The sequence below is a fragment of the Aulonocara sp. 'chitande type north' Nkhata Bay genome, linkage group LG3 (assembly GCF_057382095.1).
Source record: "Aulonocara sp. 'chitande type north' Nkhata Bay isolate Kocher_YH1m ecotype deep benthic linkage group LG3, A_spYH_male_GT1.1, whole genome shotgun sequence".
NCBI lineage: Eukaryota > Metazoa > Chordata > Actinopteri > Cichliformes > Cichlidae > Aulonocara > Aulonocara sp. 'chitande type north' Nkhata Bay.
The window spans coordinates 26680502-26701696 of NC_141346.1; the positions used below are offsets into that span (position 1 = coordinate 26680502).

The 21195-nt window shown below is 39.6% G+C and overlaps 2 protein-coding genes across 2 annotated transcripts; both read left to right on the forward strand.

Annotated features, from left to right (window-relative positions):
• The first annotated feature begins 2000 nt into the window (after positions 1-2000).
• LOC147334882 (uncharacterized) lies at positions 2001-14285 on the forward strand. Its single transcript, XM_086286940.1, has 3 exons — positions 2001-2321; positions 4080-4310; positions 9962-14285. Exons 1-3 carry the CDS (start codon positions 2111-2113, stop codon positions 10990-10992), a joined length of 1473 nt encoding a protein of 490 aa, XP_086143066.1. The 5' UTR covers positions 2001-2110; the 3' UTR covers positions 10993-14285.
• Positions 14286-16545: 2260 nt separating this feature from the next.
• On the forward strand, positions 16546-18076 carry LOC147334883 (tripartite motif-containing protein 16-like). The gene is made up of 2 exons (XM_086286933.1): positions 16546-16861; positions 16934-18076. Exons 1-2 carry the CDS (start codon positions 16546-16548, stop codon positions 18067-18069), a joined length of 1452 nt encoding a protein of 483 aa, XP_086143059.1. The 3' UTR covers positions 18070-18076.
• The last annotated feature ends 3119 nt before the right edge of the window (positions 18077-21195 follow it).

Consider the following 21195-nt stretch of genomic DNA (forward strand, 5'->3'; position numbering starts at 1 on the left):
GGAAGCCGGTTTATGGCCACTAGAAAGCCGTTATGGCCACTAGAAAAAAAGCGGAGGCCCGAAAAACAGGTGGGGGTCCTCCACCACCACCACCACCCACAGAGGCTGAGCAGTTGGCTTCCACATTTGTGATAATGGGAACACCACAAACGAGTACAGGAGACGTTTCAGTGCAACTGTAACATTCCTGACTGCCCGACAGACGGTAGCCTTGGAAACGTGCTCAGCGTCACCAATATTATACAGAAAAACCGAAGTGCAATACAAATAATATGTACAGAACTGAGAGGATGTCCACGATGTGTCACATGAGCAATATTAGGCCTGAGGATGTTATTCAAATAAATTATAGATTGTGCTGAAAAACGGTAACGTTCACACAGAAAATCATCAGGAAATGATAAAATGTCCAAACGCGCTCTGATCACTCTCTCCCGGCGGAGAGCTCTGCGGAGAATTTGGGCTTCAACATCTACTGGCTCTTCAAGGAAGGGGCACGCCATGTCTGACACTTCCTACACTCAGGTTTCCGACACAGAGGCGGAGAAAGTCAGGGTTAGTTGAAGTAAACCTGCTAGGGGGCAGGTTAGCTTCACGGAGTGTGTCGTCATAGTGACTCACTCAGGATTAATCTAAACTCGCTTTGTGAAACCGAAAACCCAGAGTTTTCGTTAACTCAGGGTATACTTACTCAGAGTTTGCACTAAACCAGCTTCCTGAAATAGGGCCCTGGTGGGGTTGAGGTGCAAACATCTGGTGACACAAATCTGAAGGCTAGATCAACCCATTTAACCACTTTTTGCCCCTGACGTTTATGATCTTCAAAGTAAATGCAATGTCTTTGAGGTCTAATCTTTAAAAATGTCACAAGAATTTGAATCCTTGAGTTGTTACAAATTTTTAAATGTCTACTGCAAATGAGTCATGCCTGATGTGCTGCAATGAAGCTTAATAATAACATTCTTTTTGAAAACTGCAACCATGAATATATATATAATATATTTGTTTGTTCTTTCAGTAACAATAACAAACAATAAGGCCAAACCCAGAGTACCCTACTGCCGATGTCACTGTAGAGGTAGATACTGTAGAATAGCTCAACCCCCAAAAAATGTTTTTGAAAAAAAAAATTGCATATGACAAATGTATTCATTTTTACTTAATTTTCTGTTATTCACTTTACCTAAGCATAAGCAGGTTACTAAGGTCTACGCTTAACCTACCTAAAAGTAGGTGACATTCAAATCCACAAAGTGTGTATGTGTGTGTGTGGCTGTCATTTAGGTTAACACAACATTGGAAAATATTATTACTGAAACACACAGTTCATTACATTCACAGTTTCGTGTTTTTAATGTTGAATGGAAACAGTGTTTCACAAAGCCTCGCTTTACCCTTCGCTACATTTATACTAACTAGATAACTGAGTGACATGGAATCCCTTACTTAATAATTCACTTCCGAAATAGACATTTGAAGGATGCAGACACAACTCACGAGCCGCCGTTGTTGATGAATAAATAATAATAATGGACATGGTGCATAGGTTTAAAGTCGGAAATCCCGAGTTCTCTGTCGGAAATGTGTTGTGGAGGGCCCCTTACATCGGATTTCACACTTGGAAAGTCAGAGTAGACCAACATAAACGATTTAACAATCCAAGAAGGCGGGACTGAATGTGAACAAAATTAGAACTGTAAACTTTCAATCTGCTCTGCAACTCGTTCAATTAGTCATACGCAGAGAAGTGAACAGGCTCTATCACTGAATGTGTTTTTAAGCACAACAAATAAGTATCAGGTCTTACTGCTATCGACACTGGAATGGCTCTACCTTGCTAAACTGATTCTGTTTTATCTGAATGCTCTCACTCAGGAGTGACGTAACTCCCGAGATCCGAGGCATCTGGAACGCGGCATTACCATTCAACAAATCGGCGTGGCTCCCTGAGTCACGTGACGCACGAGCGCAAACTCACGGCGGACCTGGGTGGAGCGAGAAGTACGTCCGCAACATGGCCGCTGTTTGATAAAGCTGATTGAACTTAGAGGAAAAACACAAACTAAAGTACTGATCTTATGACGTTAATATCCATCTGATACCGGTGTCGATGCTTGTATCGATCCGCTCAGCCTCAGCGGAAGCAGCGATGAGTTCAGCTCAGTATCTGAGAGAGTTCATCAGGGAGAGACTAACTGCTGTTTGTGAAGAAATCTTCTCAGAGGTTCAAAAAACCATCGTCCAGTATGAGGAGGAGATCAACCGTCAGCACAGACTGCTGGATATCAGCCGGAAACCCGACAGAAACTCACACATCATAGGTATGGACATGTTTTTAACTCTGTGCTGTTCAAGCTCAGATTCTTCGGTATTTAGTTGATTGGTGATAAATCTGAAAGTTTATCAGCATCTCCAGGATTTCTCTAAGCTGATGTTAGCTGAGAGCAGGCAGCTGTTACTTTGGTGATGAATTCAGAGGAGCAAACGGTGATAGTTGAGGAAGAGCACACACACTCTTAATGAGACAGTGTGAAAACTGTCTGCTGACTAACATTGATGAAGATGAGCGTCCACACCAACTGTTTATTCCATTTATTTTTTATAACAGCCTCAAAGTGAACACACACAGTGACAGACTCTCCAAAGTATCAGAACAAAATCTGTCCATGTTACAAATACTTCTATAAATAATGTCTTTACATCTGCAGCAAAAGCAAGAAAACAATCACTGAAGCAAAGTATGATGTCTAAATGTGTCTCCTAAGTGAAAACAAGTGCTCAGGGTCCGATTGAAGATACAGTGGCTTTACTAGAAGATGTTAAACTGGGTATTTATCAGTGCTGTGGTTCAGTGTCCAGTGATGGACTATGTTGGACTGGTGCATGTTCATGGTCACCGCTGTGAATTTAAACCTCTTCTTGTTGAATCAAACTTGATATCATATTGACTAGAAACCACAAGACTATATATTTTTTCAATATTTACACATTTTATTTAATCTGATTGACACAACTGTGACACCAGTGATGGTGTGATCTGAGCTCCCAGGGCTCTAGAGTGCGAGCAATGTGGTCGCAAATGCGACCAAAATTTTCAGTGGTGCGATCACTTAAAGCCTAATTTTTGCTGTTCAATACAGAAGAAATTTAAACTTCTTAAAATTATGCAAAATTACAGAATATTTTTAAGGTTATCTGCTATAAAAAGCCAGGCCAGAAAAATCTCCTTCATGTTTTTCTGTGTTTTATTCTCAGTTACTTTGACACAAAAGCATCTGCTGTGATGTTCACAATTCTGATGAAGTCACATGTATCAGTACTGATAAATGATCAGAATTATAATATTTCTGACAGTCTGAGGCTAAATTGAATCAAATCAGGACTTTGAGAACCTGAATCAATGGATCATAAAAATCAGTGATAATACGCAGCCCTAGTGAGGCCCGAAAGAAGTGGATGTAGCTGTGGGTAATAAGAAAAGATGAAAAGAACTATTGATAACTTTTTTGTTAAGTTAAGGCCTGATCCATCTGAAGTTCATAGCCAGCTCTGACATGGTGCCATCTGTCTTTGAACGCTGAAAAAGCACAGTGTATCCAGAAAACACATTATATGCTGCAAAAAATGCACTGCCCAAGTGTCCACTCTCCCCACTGCCGTTCAGCAGCAGACAGCAACAAACAGGTCGTCAGAGGAGGCCAAGATGATGATTAAGTTTAACATTTTCTACAATATTGACAAAGCACTTTAAGTACAAGATTGTTAGTTAATAATTTAGAAATGAATATTGTCTGTATGGACTGCAACTTCCCCCCCCAAAAAGTGCACATGTAAAACTGCGGTGTTAAGTGGTTGAAATATTTGAGTGCGCCTAACTTTTGTGCCAGTGCGCCTAAGTTTTTAAAGATGCACTGCTGCGCCGATGGCAAAAAGTTAGTCTAGAGCCCTGGCTCACTGTCTCTGTAAAAATGTGTGTTTAAATTATCACTATTTATTCAGGCTTTGACACACATTTGTAAAATATTTGTGAAAACTCATCACAGTTGTGACCTTGACTCTGTACTTCTTTGTTGCTTAAGACTTCCCACGACAACGTGACTGCAATGAAGAGGAGGGGAGGAACTCCAGTCTGGACCAGGAGGACCCAGAGCCTCCACAGATTAAAGAGGAACAGGAGGAGCTCTGCAGCAGTCAGGAGGGAGAGCAGCTTGGACTGAAGCAAGATGAAGGCATTATCGTCTGGTCCAGGGAAGAGCAGATTAGACTGCTGGGGACCATCTGCAAACCTGAGATAAAGTTACACAGAATAGGTATGTAAAACTGATTGTCGTAATAACAATGAATATGAGTCATGTAGGATCCTAATTGGAGTTTAAAGTTACATTTATTTTTAGAGGCACAGGAAGAATTGAAGGTCCAACTGTAATAAGCAGCATGAATGCATCTCTTTCTGTTAAGGGAAATTTATTTGTTTAGCACATTTTAAACAGATGCCCCTGGTGTCTCTGCTGGAATTACCAACTGTGAACTCTATGGCTACGTTCACACTGCAGGCGAAAGCACATCAAATCCGACTTTTCTGACCCTCTGCGACCCATATCCAATCATATTTTCAAATCCGATCTGGGTCACTTTCATATGTGGCTGTGAATCCGATACGTATCTGATGTTTTAGAAAGCGACTGCTGTTTGAACGGTCATGTCGCATGAAATCCGTCTTGTACGTCACTGACACGAGACAGATACCAATTATCAGCACCGGAGAAGACATTGTGAACGCTTCCTGCCCATCCAGAGAAACTGTTGGGAAGACAATGTTGGAGAAACGTGAACATTTTATTTGTACTGTATAATCTGCAGATTCTGACAGAAATCTGCAACTATCCTTTGAAGCACCGCTCCTCTAAAACAGCAATAAGGATCATTATTAGGCGATATGTAAATAACACAATAACTTTATAATTTAAAGCAAAATTGGGAAACGTAAAGTCCGAAACAGCCAAACAATACTTTTGCTCTGGGTCTAAACAGAGCGTGTTGTGTGTGACGTCTTCTTTTGCGCTTGCTGGCCGCTTTGAGGGTTCACACTAGAGCGTGTTTGATGTCACTTTTTTTTTTTTTAGCGTGAACAAGCAGACAAAAAAATCGGATTTGATCAAAAAAATCGGAATTGAGCATTAAGACCTGCAGTGTGAACGTAGCCTTAGATCCAGTCTTTTGAACTGGGAAGGACCACTTATCTCTTCTGCATGAAGATTTTATACCTGGGCATCCTTTCTTCCTCAAGGTCCAACTTTAATAAGCGGCATGAATGTATCTCTTTCTGTTATGGGAAATGTATTTGTATATTACCTCTCAAATACAAATAAGTTATTCAAGTTGGTTTACAAGATTAAATTAAAACCAAAAACAACAGAAAAAAGACAGAAATTATATCCATGATACAGCCTTGTGATACAGTCAGTGAAACTAAATTCCTCATCTATGATTTCACCAAAATTTTCCAACCAGGTTGAGGTCTTCAGTGCCCTATAGATTCAAGATGTGAATTAAGTTGTAATCATGGATCTTTGTTTCCAAACAGGAGAATCTCAGTTTTGTCTCTATTTAGTTGAAATCAATTTTTATTTCATCCACTTTGTTTTTTTAAGGCAAAAAACATAATGAGCTAACATTGTTTGGCAAGAGAGGGTTGTTACTTTTCTAAATCTATGTATACTAGAGGTGGGAATCACCACACATCCCACGATACGATATTATCACAATACTTAACGCACAATACGATATTATTGCAATTTTTTAAAATATTTTGCGATATTCAGATTCTGTACATAAAGGTAAACTTTATCAATATTCATTTTATCTAATATCAAAGTCTCGCACTCAGTCTTTCTCTCATTTCAGTCAGTTTTATTGTTGACAAACTGAACGGTTTGTATTACAGTCTAGTCCAACTTAACTGAATGCAACCATCTGGTACAATTATAGCTATTCTGAACTATGCAATTTATGAAAACTATGCAGCCCATTCAGCAACTGAAGAATTTGAAAGTAAATTAAAACAAAATATAATTTTACATTAAATAAAAAAGTTTTAAACTTAATTAAAATAAAACATGTCTTAAATTAAAATAAGTAAACTGTCATGTTTATTGCTGCCAAAAAAAAAGTTAAACACATTTGGACAGTAAGGAATGTCAGGATTCTTGCTCAGAAAAAGGATCAACATGCTCTGAAGTCAGAGCACAAAAACCTTTTTTGTAACAACATATCGATTTCTGCTGTCCCTGTATCGATACATTATTAGCAAACAAAATATCACGATACTACACAGTATCGATTTTTTCCCCCACCCCTAATGTATACTGTATTAATCCTGTAGGAAATTGTTTAGTCCTCGGCATTTAACCCGTTCACTCAGCGAATCAAGGATTTGTAGAGACGGTACCTTACTCAAGGGTAGCTAAGGGGTAGCTGAGTAGCTATCCCTGCCCCAACTGGGGTAACGTTGCCTTTACTCCTTGTTTTCAGGCATCTTCAGAAACAAAGTTGAGATGTACATCGTTCCTAAAAATCAATGAAAAAACAAAGAGATGTGATGTTTTTGGAACATGCAGAAAACCTTGAACATGCGCTAACTGCAGTCACTCTCACACAGGTTGTAGGACCCTTGCAAGTAAAAGCTGTGTTCTTGCTTAGAGACACTCTCCAGACAGATTGCCAACATGTTGCAGTCAGTCTGAATGAGTCGTCGTCAATAAGCACCACTTGAGGGGACTCGGCTCAAAGTCCTGAGGGGGTTGCTTCAGGAATATGGATGAATGGCCCGTGTTAGAAGCTGTACGGGACCTGCACACCTGTTAGCTGGTAATAAACAGGGGTGCAGATAACTTTTCAAGTGATCTACTCAGGTAAGGACCAAGAGATGGACCAAGTCATACACAGAAGAGGCTCCCATGCGTTTCCCTGCCTGCCTTAATCACATCCATTCTGTTACAGTAGTGTCTTTGTCAAGCTGCAAGGTGACCTCGTATTTCTTGAGAATCCTGCAAACTGTTGTGTTTCTGAAACTGTGGAGTACTTGCTTTCTTAAGGCCATGTTGAAGGATCAAATACTAAGAAATGATTGCATGACTTGAGGAAGTCGTATCTGATTTACCCCCGGGTAACTTTGCTTGTGTCTGTCAGCATGAGCATTAGAAACAGTGTGTGCCCTATAGTGGCCTATCACTATCAAGCAGAAGGATAAACTGTCCAATGGCCACGATGAGTTCATCCTTACATTCTCCAATGATCCGCTTTTCCCTCTGAAACCTAATGGTTGTGGTCTTTAAAATGCTGCCAATGTTAAGCATGTATGCTACAAATCACTGTTGTCACTCGTAGCCAGTTGCATTTTAATGGCTAACAATTGATAATATTTTTAACAGTTTCATGCGTCCATGCAGGCCACCTGATATTATGAAACTCGCCCAGTTTCACAAAGGGGATCCCATTTTTGTCACGCAGCTTCTTCAGTGCAGTTTTGTATTTTGCTCCACCTTTTTGCATTAAAAACTGCAGCAGTTTGACCACAGAGCGATTAAATGTCTCTCAGTAAGGAACGTTGTATTCAGCTGATTTTATGCAATTTTCCAGTATGTGCAACTGCAGCAAGTTGCCAGAGTTTTAGCACGACGCTGTTGTACATACCCATGTTGACAGCCTGTGCACACAACGACCAACTTTGTTGTCCAGTCATCCAAGCCTGTGTCCTGGAAAAGTCTCACAAATCATCTGTTATGGCCTGTGTCTTTCGGTCAGCACCCAGTGCAGTCAGTCCAAGAAAGTCTCCGTTGTTGGACACGGACACAATGTAAACAATTTCCTTCTCGTTTTTTGTGATGTCCTCAGATCCAAATTCAGCAGACTCCAATTTGGCTCATAACTCCCCGCTGATGGTGTGAGCAATGCTCTGCATGATCTGTGTGCCCCCTTCAAGTGAATGACATGCACGTCTGACGTTTACACCTAGCTGCTTCAATAAAGAAGGATATGAAGACATAGGATGTGTGTGTTAAACTTTGTGGAAGCGAGGAGAAAAATATTAAACAGGGCTTACCTCTGTTCGTCATTTCGCTTGTCTTGCCATCTGTTAAGGGGGCAACTGCACATATCTTCTCGGATGGCTTGTTTATTAGCAATGACTCGCACCACATTCATGTGCTCCTTGCCCTTTTCACATTTGTCAAATAAAGGATGGTTACAATTCTTTGGGCCTTTAAAAATGCACCTGATTTGTCTCTTAGATGTAGATGAGAGAGGCAAATCTTTCACCACATTTTAGTGCACAGTGGCAACTTTTCTGAAAAAGTATTTTCTTCAGCACTGGCTCTGGTTAGCATTTCTTAGCTGGTGGCGAAACACCAAAGAAGCTACTTATTGTCTGTTGTTTTTTGGACATTTAGGTGGTGACAAGCAAAATGTGTAAGGTTAAATGACATGGTCAAGTACGCCAAAGGCACTTGGTAACACAAGTGTCACTACGCTTTCTTAATTTTTGTCACACATGCGTACCAGTTATCTGCACCCCTGGTAATGAGTCAGACTCGTTTCTGGTAGATGTTGGACTAAACCAGGGCTGCCCTTTGTCACCGAGTCTGTTCAGAATTATTATGGATACAATTTAAAAGCATAGCCAGCTGGCTTAAGGCCTCCACTTTGGTCGCTTCAGAATCTCACTTTTTGCAGATAATGGGGTTCTGTTGGCTTAATCAGATGGTGGCCTCCAGCTGTCACTGGAGTGGGTCGCAACCAAATGTGAAATTGTGAGAATGAAAATTAGTACCTCCAAATCTGGGGGCCATGGTCCTCAGCCTGAGTGAGCACAAGTTATTGGCCCAAGTGGAAGAGTTCATACATATATCATGGTCTTGTTCATGAGGGAAGCGAGAGATTGACAGATTGGGAGACTAAAGAAATGCAGAACGTACAGTAAAACAGTCATTCTATGTCCCTCCCTCACCTATGGTCACGAGCTCTGGGTACTGACAAAAAAGATGAGATTGCGAATAAAAGCAAGCAGAAATAAGTTTTCTCCATAGGGTCACTGACCTCTCTCCTAGAGATAGGGTGAGGAGTTTTGCCATCCAGGAGGGGCTTAGTATAGAGTCGCTGCTACTCCTCCACATCAAAAGGAGCTGGGCATGACCCACCAGAATGAGGTCTTGGGGCAGACCCAGGACGCACTGGAGAGATGACATCTCACAGCTGGCTTGAGGATGCCTTAGTGTTCCCCTGGATAAGAAGAATTGCTGTCTGCATAGACAGTGATTAGGCATGTGATTTTCAATGATATATCACAGTTAATTGTCAACTTGACGCCATTCAATCACAGACTGATAGAAGACAGACTTTGTCTGGCAGCATTTATAACAGCTTTTAGTAACAGTGTTGGTAATCTTGGCAATCTCATTTTGCTGAAAGAAAATAATAATAATAATAATAATAATAATAATAATAATAATAGCTGTAGTGAGAGGAGTTTATTTGGAATAAAACGGATACTGAAAAGGTTTGAGAACATACATCGCAGTTGAAAAACTGTGTTAAACTGTAATACATGTTATTGCAATATCCAATATTCATGTTGCAAAAAGTAAATAAAAATAGCATTATGAAGCCTGTGGTCATTCTCACCTCTACTTAGCAGGATACAATTGTACCCACACATCCGCGTTCATTTAACAGAAAACACACAAGCATCTTTATATTTCATATACAGCATCACAGACATCCACGAAGCTGATCTTTGAAGGGTGTAAAACTAAAAAACAATTTGAATCAGTGCATTCACTTTAAGTTTCACTGCTCTATATTAGCCACATGTTCAGTATGTAGAGTTCTCCTAATGGTTCAGCTTATAATATATCTTCTCAAATTTTTGTTTTTCTACTATTTTTTTCTTTATTTGTCCATTCAGACCTCCAACAGCAGCATGTCTGTGATGAGGAGAAGGTTGTCAGAGGTCAGCAGGTCTGTAACCAGGAGAGGAACTCTAGTCTGGACCAAGACGACCCAGAGCCTCCACAGATTAAAAATGAACAGGAGGAACTCTGCGGCAGTCAGGAAGGACAGCAGCTTGGACTGAAGCAGGAGGCTGATGCCTTCATGGACACCCTTGTTTATCAGGAAAGTTACCACAGTGAACTGGAATCAAACAGTGAGCAGCTCCTTTCTCACAGCTGTCCTGAAGTAGAAAGCAAGCATGTAGTCTCAGGATCAGCTAGAAATATAGCACTAAAGAGGAGGAGACGTCTCAGACTTGCTGACACAAGGGAAAAGTCTCTAAAATGTGACACATGTGGAAAAGCATTTTACTTCCAATCCCACCTGAGTGCACATCTTAGAGTTCACACAGGTGAGAAACCATATTCTTGTAGCACCTGTGGGAAAAGATTCAGCCACAAATCAGCATTGGATAATCATATAAGACGTTACACAGGCGAGAAGCCATATCTTTGTATCACTTGCGGGAAAAGATTTGTTCAGAAGTCTCATTTGGAGCGTCATGTGAGAATTCATACAGGTGAAAAGCCGTATCCTTGTATCACCTGTGGGAAAAGATTTAATCAGAATTCAGAGCTGCAACGTCATGTAAGAATTCACACAGGTGAGAAGCCGTATTTTTGTAAAACTTGTGGGAAAAGATTTGCTGACTCATCAGGACTCATAAAACACATGAGATTTCACACAGGTGAGAAACCATTTTCTTGTGGGATCTGTGGAAAAAGTTTCAGTCAGAAATCAGCATTGGAAACTCATGTAAGAACTCACACAGGCGAGAAGCCGTATTCTTGTAGCACTTGTGGGAAAAAATTCAATCAGAAATCAGGAATGAAGTCTCATGCAAGAATTCACACAGGTGAGAAACCACATTGCTGTAGCAGGTGTGGGAAAACCTTTAGCCAGACGACACACTTAAAGAAGCACATGAGAATTCATACTGATTAAAAGTTTAAAGCTTAGAACATGTGGGACAGCTGTTAGTCATAATAGAGTGTTGGTTGTCGAGCTCACACTGAGCAGAAGTCAAACCACTGCAACACCTGAGTGAAAAGATGAATCATATTCAGGTCAGTATTATGTGGGTTCTATTCCAGGAAGCAGGTTTAACTAACAACTGCAAGTTTGCTAATCCTGACATGAGGGAGAGAAAGAGAGTTAACTTTAACTCGGTGTCACTCACCAGGTTAAGAAACTCTTTGAACCTAACAGATTTCAGCAGATTTTCTTAAACAAACTATGAATTTGTGTAAGAAACTCATAGTCACTCCTCCCATTTGCTGCACCTGAACCTGCCAACTGACACTCCAGTTAATTTCCTCTTTCATAATGTTGTTAACAACGCACATTAATCTGCTGGAAGTTTGTTCTTACAAATTGTCAGTTAGATGTTGCTTTGTAACTTTGTTTTTTTGGGATTGATTTTATAATCGTGCAGTGAAAAATGTCATGATTGGGACAGCGATTATTGCAGATTTATTAAGAGCTGAGAATAAGAGCATATAGTAGCATATACTAATTTAGTTTCTGTATTTCCAACTCTGACTTAGCAGAGCCAACTTTGAGTACATTATTGTATTTTTGTAGTACGTCATTGTCCTCTTTAAAGTTTTAGACCCATAGAGCACAGGATTAGCTATACTTTAAAGTCAGGTTTGAAATGCACACAGTAGACTGTCTGTGTTTTGAACATTTCATTCTGAAATTTCACAGACTCACAGGACTCAGTCATATAATAATCTCAAACAATGTTTTGAAAGGTAAATTAAGGTAATTTTAAAGGTAAGGTAAATTTAAAGGTAAGGTAGATTTAAAGTCTGTGACTTTAAATGAAACACATTTTTCATTCACACTAACCCAAATCCATCTCACTGGGGTATCATATAGCCCTTTTTCACTAGTACCCACTCTGCTCGACTCGACTTGGTTTCAGTGTTTTTTCCATTACGCTGGAGTACCACCTACTCTGGGTGGGGTCGTTATAGCAATGTGGCCTAAATTCCCGTGACGGCGTTTGTAAATGACACAACAAAATGAGGATGTTAAGATGTTGGTATACCTGCTACCTGGTCACCACAAAAATGACACTAAAAACGAGCGTATAACGTTTGCCTCTACTGTTTTCTTTTATGGAAATCTCAATAGAAAAAAAGAGGTTGCTACAGCCCATCAATGCATGAAATACTGGCTTGAAATGTTTGATTTCATTAAAAAATGAAATTGTCAAATTGTGGCAAAAACATTTTTTGTAATTTAATAAAATGACTTGACTCTGTGTGCTGCTATCTGATGCTACGTCCATCAGTAAACTGTGTCTGATCTGTTTATCTCGATTTTTATCTTCAGTTTCTGTCATTTTGCTGCTATCGGGTTACCCCTGAATAGATTTCAAATTCAACTTCAGATCATTTTAATGTAATATATGTTAATTCATGGGTAAATAATGACCATGGGAAGTATAAAAAGTTGTAGCTATACATTACATGAAGTTTTATAATATCCGATGATGATGATGACAGAATAGACCAAGAAAATGAATTTCTCCTCTCCTGTTATTTTAAAATAACTATTTTCAGCGCTGACACGTGTTGGTATTTTTCAAACTACTCCATCAAAATGGAGGTTCAGCTCTTAATTTACTCATGGTGATTTATGGTATCTGAGCTCCATACCTTTCTTTCTCTTCTCACACACACTCTTAACTCAGAGTTGATTGAACTTTGATCAACTGTTCGGGAACAGGAAACTCAGGCTTACAGAGTTAATCATCTCAGAGTTTGTTTTTTAAACTCAGAGTTTATTGGACATGCTTCCTGGAACAGGGCATTGACCAGGGAAGAACTCTCAGCATTAATTCTTACAACTGTATCAGAGAAACCCTGATCTTACATTTCATGATGGTTGAAGTTAATTTTCTGTCTTAATTCAAATGTTTTTCCTTGTTTCTTTAATGTTGTTTTATATAAATCTAGAAACTTGTGTTTTAACTTTGTACCCCAGTCCAGTGGTTCCCAAACTTTTTTTTGCTAGGCCCCCCTTTGTTTTACAAGAAAAATGCCGCCCCCCGCGCGCGCACACACACACACACACGCACACGCACTAACACATCCTCCAACCACGCACACCCATATTCTGCTCCATTGCGGTTTATTTCACACCTCAAACATTTAGCAAACAATTGAGCAAATACAAGTAATCTGCAAAAAATTACAGGTAGTAAGAAAACAAACTACTAACTCTTTTACGCTACGTTCGCACCTACTTTTGAAAACACAGCTGTTTCATCCACGCGTAAACGGCGTTTCGAATCACCGAAAACTGAGATTTTTAAAACTCCTCTTTTGCGTTTATGTGTGGACGAGGAATACAGAGTTCATCACACAACGTCAAAGGTATGTGCCTTTTGTCACATCACGCTGTGCGCCACGTTATTGTTTACATGAGATGAATTGCAGATAGTCAGATTAATTAACTAATTTTGTCTGTGTCTTCAGGTTTTACACACTTACATACACACACACACGCAGTTACTGTCCCTCTATTTACAAAGGTAGAGGCATCACAGTGTAATTATTTTACCCTCAACATTGCTATCAATACATTTTTCAAAAATGCCTCTCTGTGCAAAATGGGTTTAAAAACATAAACAGCTGTGGGATACTGTTTGTCCGTGATTTAGACAGGGGGAACAAATTGTGGCAGGATCAGCCTGATGTTATTTGTATCCCGCTGTAACTTTACTGTATAAAGAGCTAACATCTCCAAAATGTCAGGAGTAGTTAGTCATTACGACAAGTGTTTGTGAACTAAAAATCAAGAATGTGGGATACTGTTTGTCCGTGATTTGAAGAGCCCAGTGTGTGCTCCCGACGCAGGGAAAAGCAGTTATGCAGGGGAGAACTACTTTGGCACTTGTGCAGGTGAAGCCAAAGGGAAGATATGCTTCACCATATTTTCTAGTCTTTGGCTTAGAATGAAGTTGGTTTGGAAACATATTCAGCTATGCTTCATCTCCTGCTTTGCGTTTGTGTAGGCGCCCCATGATAGCAGTGTCCAAGTATTGTTGTCGTTGTGTTTTTTCCTTTTCATACCACGCCCCCTCCTGCAATGGCTCTCTGCCCTCCCTAGGGGGTGGGCCCCACACTTTGGGAAGGTCTGCCCTAGTCTATATTATGGTTCCCTTTTACTTTCCTCTTATTCTTTTTTTTGTATGGAAATAAAAAAAATATTGCCTTGTGTAATACGATTCTGTGATTCATTGACCGGAATATGATCTTCTAGTAGAAAGACTTGACCCTCTATTTAGGAACCTGCTGAAAATGTACAGGTGCACTCTCAAAGTACATTTACAATTGTGCAATAATAACAGAGCAGAATTTATTTATTTTTTATTATGTGTCACCACACATAAGTGTAGTTATATCACAATAATGTTTGTATTATCATCTTTGCAGTTTGTTGAAGCATTGAAGCTCCTTTCCTCAGTATTTAGAGAATTCTAACTCGAGCTCTTATTATGGCTGCTGTGTAGATACCTCAGGGTCAGCTCTTCATCAGCAAAACACAAAACGAACTATTACAACATAACCTCAGGGTTGCATGGATCAGCTCCACAGTATATCACAGTTGTATTAACTCAATATTTCTGTCTCTGAGGTCATAGTCCAACAACTTCTCTCAGACCTCCTTTACCTGGAAACAAAAGGTGAGCAGACTTTCTTTGGTGTTGCTGCAGGGTACTCACTAACGCATGTACTGCGCTTGGTTTGACCATACATACAACTATCTAGTCCTGTCTTAAGTAACCAGCCTGATTAGCCAATGAGCCATAGGTAAATATGATCTAATGGGTGAGGAACCTGGAGGAATGTGGAGAAAGCACCTGAAGGAAATTAAACAAAATACCCCCAAGCATACACATACAAATACTGACAGAAAAACAAGAAAGACAGAAAAGCAATGGAGAGAGGGAGAGAAAAGGCAGGCCAGCCTGAGAGGCCTCAGGAACCATGACAGTTATGTTATTTTCATATTTTGAATGTCAAATAGTAATGTTCCCCTCAAAATAACTTTGGTTCAACTCGTGTTTCTAAATTTGTTAAATCACCCAAATCATCTGGTGCATTAATGTCCTGTGGGATTTCAGAATTGCAACACATAACTTCAAATAATATAACGTTAAAATATGCCTTTTAGGCTAAATTACATTCTAAATTCAAGATTTTACCCTAAAATTACTTAACCCTTTAAAGCCGGTCAGAGCGGGCACGCTCCGTTTTGTGTAACTATTTTTAAATCCCAGTAGCACTGCAACCACGTAAGCTAGCGCAATAATTTTCTTTGCATGTGAAACTGGAGGAGTTGTACTTACATCATGCCATCAACTTGTCCTAGGTCACAGTTTCCTTCCACATATGGCTTTGCAAAAGCTTCATAAAAAGCGCTTGCAGCAACAAAAACATAATATTCGAGAAACACGCTTTACCGATCCGATCAGCTGTTCATAACACTTCCTACGTCCATCAGCGTGAACTGTCGCATGCCCACCATGACCTGCCCGAAACCAGAAGTGACGTCATTTTTGCGGAAATGTAGTTTTTTACCATCAAGGCCTCATGAGCTTATACTGGTGTTTTTAAAAGTTATGTTTGACTTTATGACTTTCTGTGTCATTTCTGGGATGCTTAGGACTCATATTGCACTGCTGGAAATAGTTTATTTTGATGCATATGCTGCTTTTTTGCAAATTTGCCCTATAATATTTATTTTCGTTTTTCCTGCAGTGTATAGAAATTGGTGTATTTCAAAAATAAAACTATGAAGACACTCAAAATAAATTTCCCGTGGTGGGAAACTATTTTGTGCAACTTTTTTGTATTTACAGTTTTGAGGGATAAGCCTCTTAAATTTCTCTAACTAGAAATATATGTTAAAAAAACAAAAACAATTTTCAATTTTTTTGTAGTTTATTGATCTTTTTTGCAATTTATGTAATTACTATGCACTTAATGCAGACATATTATTAAAATCTGGGCTATAATGGTTGTATTGATGTATAGCAACTTGAAATGCTCCCAAAAATGGCTCTACAACATGTAAAAATATAATATAAGCTCTGGTGGACTTGGTTCTATGGTAGGTCTTAAAGGGTTAATTACTTAATTCAGTAATTAATTATTTAAAGCTTACAAGTTGAGGTGAGCAGTAAATAAAAAGTGTTTAAACACACAATAACAATTACAAACCACTTCCTGGAGTGAAATACAATCCTCCCTGTTCTTCATCTTCTTTTTCTTAAACAAGGGAAGTCCCCTTTGTTCGGATGTTTCCTCATTCCCTTCACTTCTGATCTGACCTTTGAACATTTGTGTAACCACGTTTCAGAGCTGACAGGCTCCATTCACTGCAAAAAAAAAAACACATGTTGTTGAGGTCAGAGCTCAGACTAATTTCAGTTATAAGGAAGAGAAACTCACACAGTCACTGACACTGAGAGGAGAAATGGCGCAGAAAGGAGTTCAACTGGACGGAGAAACGAGGAAGACTTTCACACCGAGGCCTGTCCTGGTGAAAAACATCATGCAGCTGAAGAAGAGTGGACTCCAAGCTGCTCCAGCTGATCACTGCTATGCTGGACCTGAAGATGTGGCCTGTGATGTCTGCACTGGGAGGAAACTGAAAGCCATCAAGTCCTGTTTATCTTGTCCGGCCTCTTACTGTGAGAAACACCTCCAACCTCACTATGATGTCTCTCCATTAAAGAAACACAAGCTGGTGGCCCCCTCCAAGAAGCTCCAGGACAACATCTGCTCTCGTCATGATGAGGTGATGAAGATTTTCTGTCGTACTGACCAGCAGAGTATCTGTTATCTCTGCACGATGGATGAACATAAAGGCCATGAAACAGTCCCAGCTGCAGCAGAAAGGACTGAGAAGCAGAAGGAGCTCGAGGTGAGACGACTAAACATCCAGCAGAGAATCCAGGAGCGAGAGAAAGATGTGAAGCTGCTTCAACAGGAGGTGGAGGCCATCAATGGCTCTGCTGATAAAGCAGTGGAGGACAGTGAGAAGATGTTCACTGAGCTGATCCGTCTCATCCAGAAAAGAAGCTCTGATGTGAAGCAGCAGGTCAGATCCCAGCAGGAAACTGAAGTGAGTCGAGTCAAAGAGCTTCAGGAGAAGCTGGAGCAGGAGATCGCTGAGCTGAAGAGGAAAGACGGCGAGCTGGAGCAGCTCTCACACACAGAGGATCACAACCAGTTTCTACACAACTACCCCTCACTGTCAGCACTCAGTGAGTCTACACACTCATCCAGCATCAATATTCGTCCTCTGAGCTACTTTGAGGATGTGACAGCAGCTGTGTCAGAGACCAGAGATAAACTACAGGACATTCTGAGAGAGGAATGGACAAACATCTCACTGACAGTCACTGAAGAGGATGTTTTACTGTCACCACCTGAGCCAAAGACCAGAGCTGGATTCTTAAAATATTCATGTGAAATCACACTGGATCCAAACACAGCACACAAAGAGCTGTTATTATCTAAAGGGGACAGAAAAGCAACACAGTTGAAACAACAACAGTCTTATTCTGATCATCCAGACAGATTCACCTTTTATGATCAAGTCCTGAGTAGAGAGAGTCTGACTGGACGTTGCTACTGGGAGGTGGAGTGGAGAGGGAGAGGGATAGAAGTAGCAGTCTCATACAAGAATATCAGAAGAGTAGGAAAGTCAGCTGATCGTATATTTGGATACAATAACAAATCTTGGGCATTACTTTGTGAAAACAACAGTTATACATTTTTTCACAAGAAAGTACGAACTGTCCTCTCAGGTCCTCGGTCCTCCAGAGTAGGAGTGTACCTGGATCACAGAGCAGGTATTCTGTCTTTCTACAGCGTCTCTGAAACCATGACTCTCCTCCACAGAGTCCAGACCACATTCACTCAGCCGCTCTATGCTGGACTTTGGCTTTATTTTTCAGCTGGAGCTACTGCAGAGTTGATTAAAGTCAAATAGAGAAGACAGGTTCATGTTGATCCCTGACCATTATATGTACTTGTGTAGTTTCTAAATGAGGCTTTACATTTTAGAAGCTGAGAAGTTCAGTGGTCCATTGATGTGTGAAAATAATATTGCACTGATTCAAACTGTACTTACATTTATATACCTTACCTTACCAGGGCGACCGTGGCTCAGGGCGTTGGGAAGCGTATCTGTAACCAGAAGGTCGCCGGTTCGATCCCTGAGCTCTCTGTCCTGGTTGTTGTGTCCTTGGGCAAGACACTTTACCCTAATGGTGTTGGCCAGAGGGGCCGATGGCGTGATATGGCAGCCTTGCTTCTGTCAGTCTGCCCCAGGGCATCTGTGGCTACAACCGTAGCTTGCCTCCACCAGTGTGTGTGAATGCAAGTGCCTTGAAAAGGGCTATATAAATCCAATCCATTATTATTACATCAATATAAATCTGAATTTGTTCTTATAGTTGATAATCATGTGAGTTTAAATGATACTACTCTTCATATTCAGCATGTTTGAAATCTGTCATCAGTCTGGTTAGTGGTTTTATTCTGTAGTTGCTGTAGTGGGTTGTCAAATGCAACAATATATTGGAGCTGCAGTGATTCATCAGTTAGTCAATGATTAGAGAATTGATTGTTTTATCATTATTTTGTACTGTAGAGTTTACACATAAAAACCAGTTTAGATGGAGATCCTTAACTACTTTCACAGAACACATTTTTCATAAAACTTTTTCAATAAAAGCTGGGATGTTGCATACATTTAAAAAAAGAAATGAAATGTGTATATATAAAGACTGTCATGCTGATTTTCTGGAAGGTTAAAGTTAAGCATGCTGTTGTTTTATTGGATCTTTGAGTAGTTCTGCTGTTTATTAATGTTGATTGTGTGTTCTTAAAGGTTAAATAAAGGTTTCATTTCAAATACAGTATATGAAAGCACCTTTTTTCTCATGTTTTTCTGTCTTCTGAGATTTTGTATAAATTTAGCTAATGCAGTCAGTGAGACTAGTCTCATTTCACTTTGACAATATAAGTGGACCTTAAAATGTTATTAATATATTAAAAAAATATTCTACTAAAAATAATCAGTGGTGAAATTTAACTCGACTCAAATGGTAAGCTTCAGTGAAAATTTAACATACATTTATTTCCATTTCATATCACATCATGCCTTCTTCTCAGCTCAACTTCATCTCAGAAAATTGTTTTTCTTTTCAAGTGAATATATGAATACTTTATATAAGAAGGAGACACATAGACTTATTTTAATATATAGCAGCACTATATTTGTCTGAAAGCTTTAGTTACTCATAGTAATGAGTAGTAGTAGTAGTAGCAACTCATAAGTTAAACCCAATTTTAACTTATAATCACAATGCAAACTTTGTACTTTTTATTTAAAGAGAAAAACAGCTAAAGGGAAACAGGACAGAGACAAAATCCAGCAGAAAGTATTTAAAACAACAGCGACAGACTCCAGTGTTATAGCAACACTGCATAAACAGCACAGAAAGAGAATAAGAGGTTTCATATTTACCTCCTGTCTTCCTATCCAGGGCTGTGTTCAGGATGGCAGCTAAATAAATGTAAACTGCAGCATAACGTGATTAAACTGGGATATTCCAACTTCACTGTTGATTTTTTTTTATCAGAATGCTCTGGTCAAATGTTTGACTCTTGTAAATAAAACTCCTTTCTTTGAGTGCAACAAGTGAACTGTCTGCTTGTTTCTCCATAAAACATCAGAGAGAAACAAGTCGAAAGAGTCCAAACGGCGACAGCAGCTATCAATCATTTTACTTCAAGCTTTTTATTGATTCTTTTGTTGATTCATTTGATAAGAAATACTTGTGCATTGTGTATGAGCAATAATAAATATTTAAAAAAAAGAAAATCACAGTCTCATAAAATGCACTGCTCATTGAATTAAATGTCAAAAATTGCAGTGTTTAATAGTTTAATGAGATGGTTTGTCTTTCTGTGCCATAATAAAATGATATGTTTTAAATAAAACATTTTTGAAAAAGAAATAATAATTACCAGCAATTGCAAATAAAAGATGGTATACAAAGAACCTAAACTAAGACATAAAATAAAATAGCCTTCACTCTATCTTTTTGGAAGCTTTTGTTACATTAGTAGGAGGGGCAAAAAGAGTTATGATGGTGAACCTGTTAATAATTCATTTTAATGGATATTGCTGTCATATAGGGCGGCTTTTGGACACAACAACAAAAAAAAGTTTTCTTTCCATCTGAGGTCGCCGTCACTGTAACAGCAGCTTTTTGTGTTTCTCTGCGTTTGTGGACAGACTCTGGCTCCACGCTGAACTATGACAGCATCATATTCACTGCTGCTGTTGTGTTGTTGGAAATCTGGGGCTGCTTGAGCCGAATGTTGCAATGCAACAGAGCCGAGGATTAAACGAAGAATCGTTTTTAATCATTGTTTAAGGATCGTTATTACTGTCTATAAAATCCCCACAGTCTCTGTAATATTCTTAGCCTTTGAACCGTCAAAGGCTTTAAAAGAAAGAGAAACCTGAGGGAATGTTAGATAAGTGAATACAACGAAACACATACTTTAAAAAGTGTATTTTTTGGCCGCTTCCCTGGGACTGTCCACCATTATTCGATAAACATCCCACCGCCACGAGGGGGCGCTTGGCATCAGGTAGAACAGGAGGCCTACCAGCCTTAACGGTCTCGCCGTGAACTTCATTTATGATCCACTGGAGAATAAAGCAATATACCATTCAAAAAATCTCCAGCTGTTTTTGCATAGCAAACCCGGACCAATATGGATCCCCTCTGGGCGCTCTCTCTGCTGTTTGCTGATGATAAGTTGGAGGTGATTGAGTGCTGAGCTAGCGTTAGCATGTAGGAGGGCATGTAAACAATGGTAAATTGCAAGGTAGATAGTAATGCCTGCACTGAATGGACATGGCCTCTAAGTCTGGTGATCAGTGACTGTCTATAGTTCTAATTTTATAGCACCAGTCCTGAAGTACATAGGGACAGAGCTCACAACCCCTTTTCTTACCAGCGTCTTTGTTAGGGTTTTGTTACGGTTTGCCTCAGTGCCATCTGGGATGTCAAAATCAGAATCAGAATATTTTAAG

Excerpts from the sequence above, each read along its gene's own strand:
- LOC147334882 (XM_086286940.1), top strand. The coding sequence starts at position 2,111 with ATGCTTGTATCGATCCGCTCAGCCTCAGCGGAAGCAGCGATGAGTTCA. Across the intron at positions 2,322-4,079 it reads CAGAAACTCACACATCATAG|ACTTCCCACGACAACGTGAC; the intron begins GTATGGACATGT and ends TTGTTGCTTAAG. Across the intron at positions 4,311-9,961 it reads GATAAAGTTACACAGAATAG|ACCTCCAACAGCAGCATGTC; the intron begins GTATGTAAAACT and ends TTGTCCATTCAG.
- LOC147334883 (XM_086286933.1), top strand. The coding sequence starts at position 16,546 with ATGGCGCAGAAAGGAGTTCAACTGGACGGAGAAACGAGGAAGACTTTC. Across the intron at positions 16,862-16,933 it reads GGACAACATCTGCTCTCGTC|ATAAAGGCCATGAAACAGTC; the intron begins ATGATGAGGTGA and ends CGATGGATGAAC.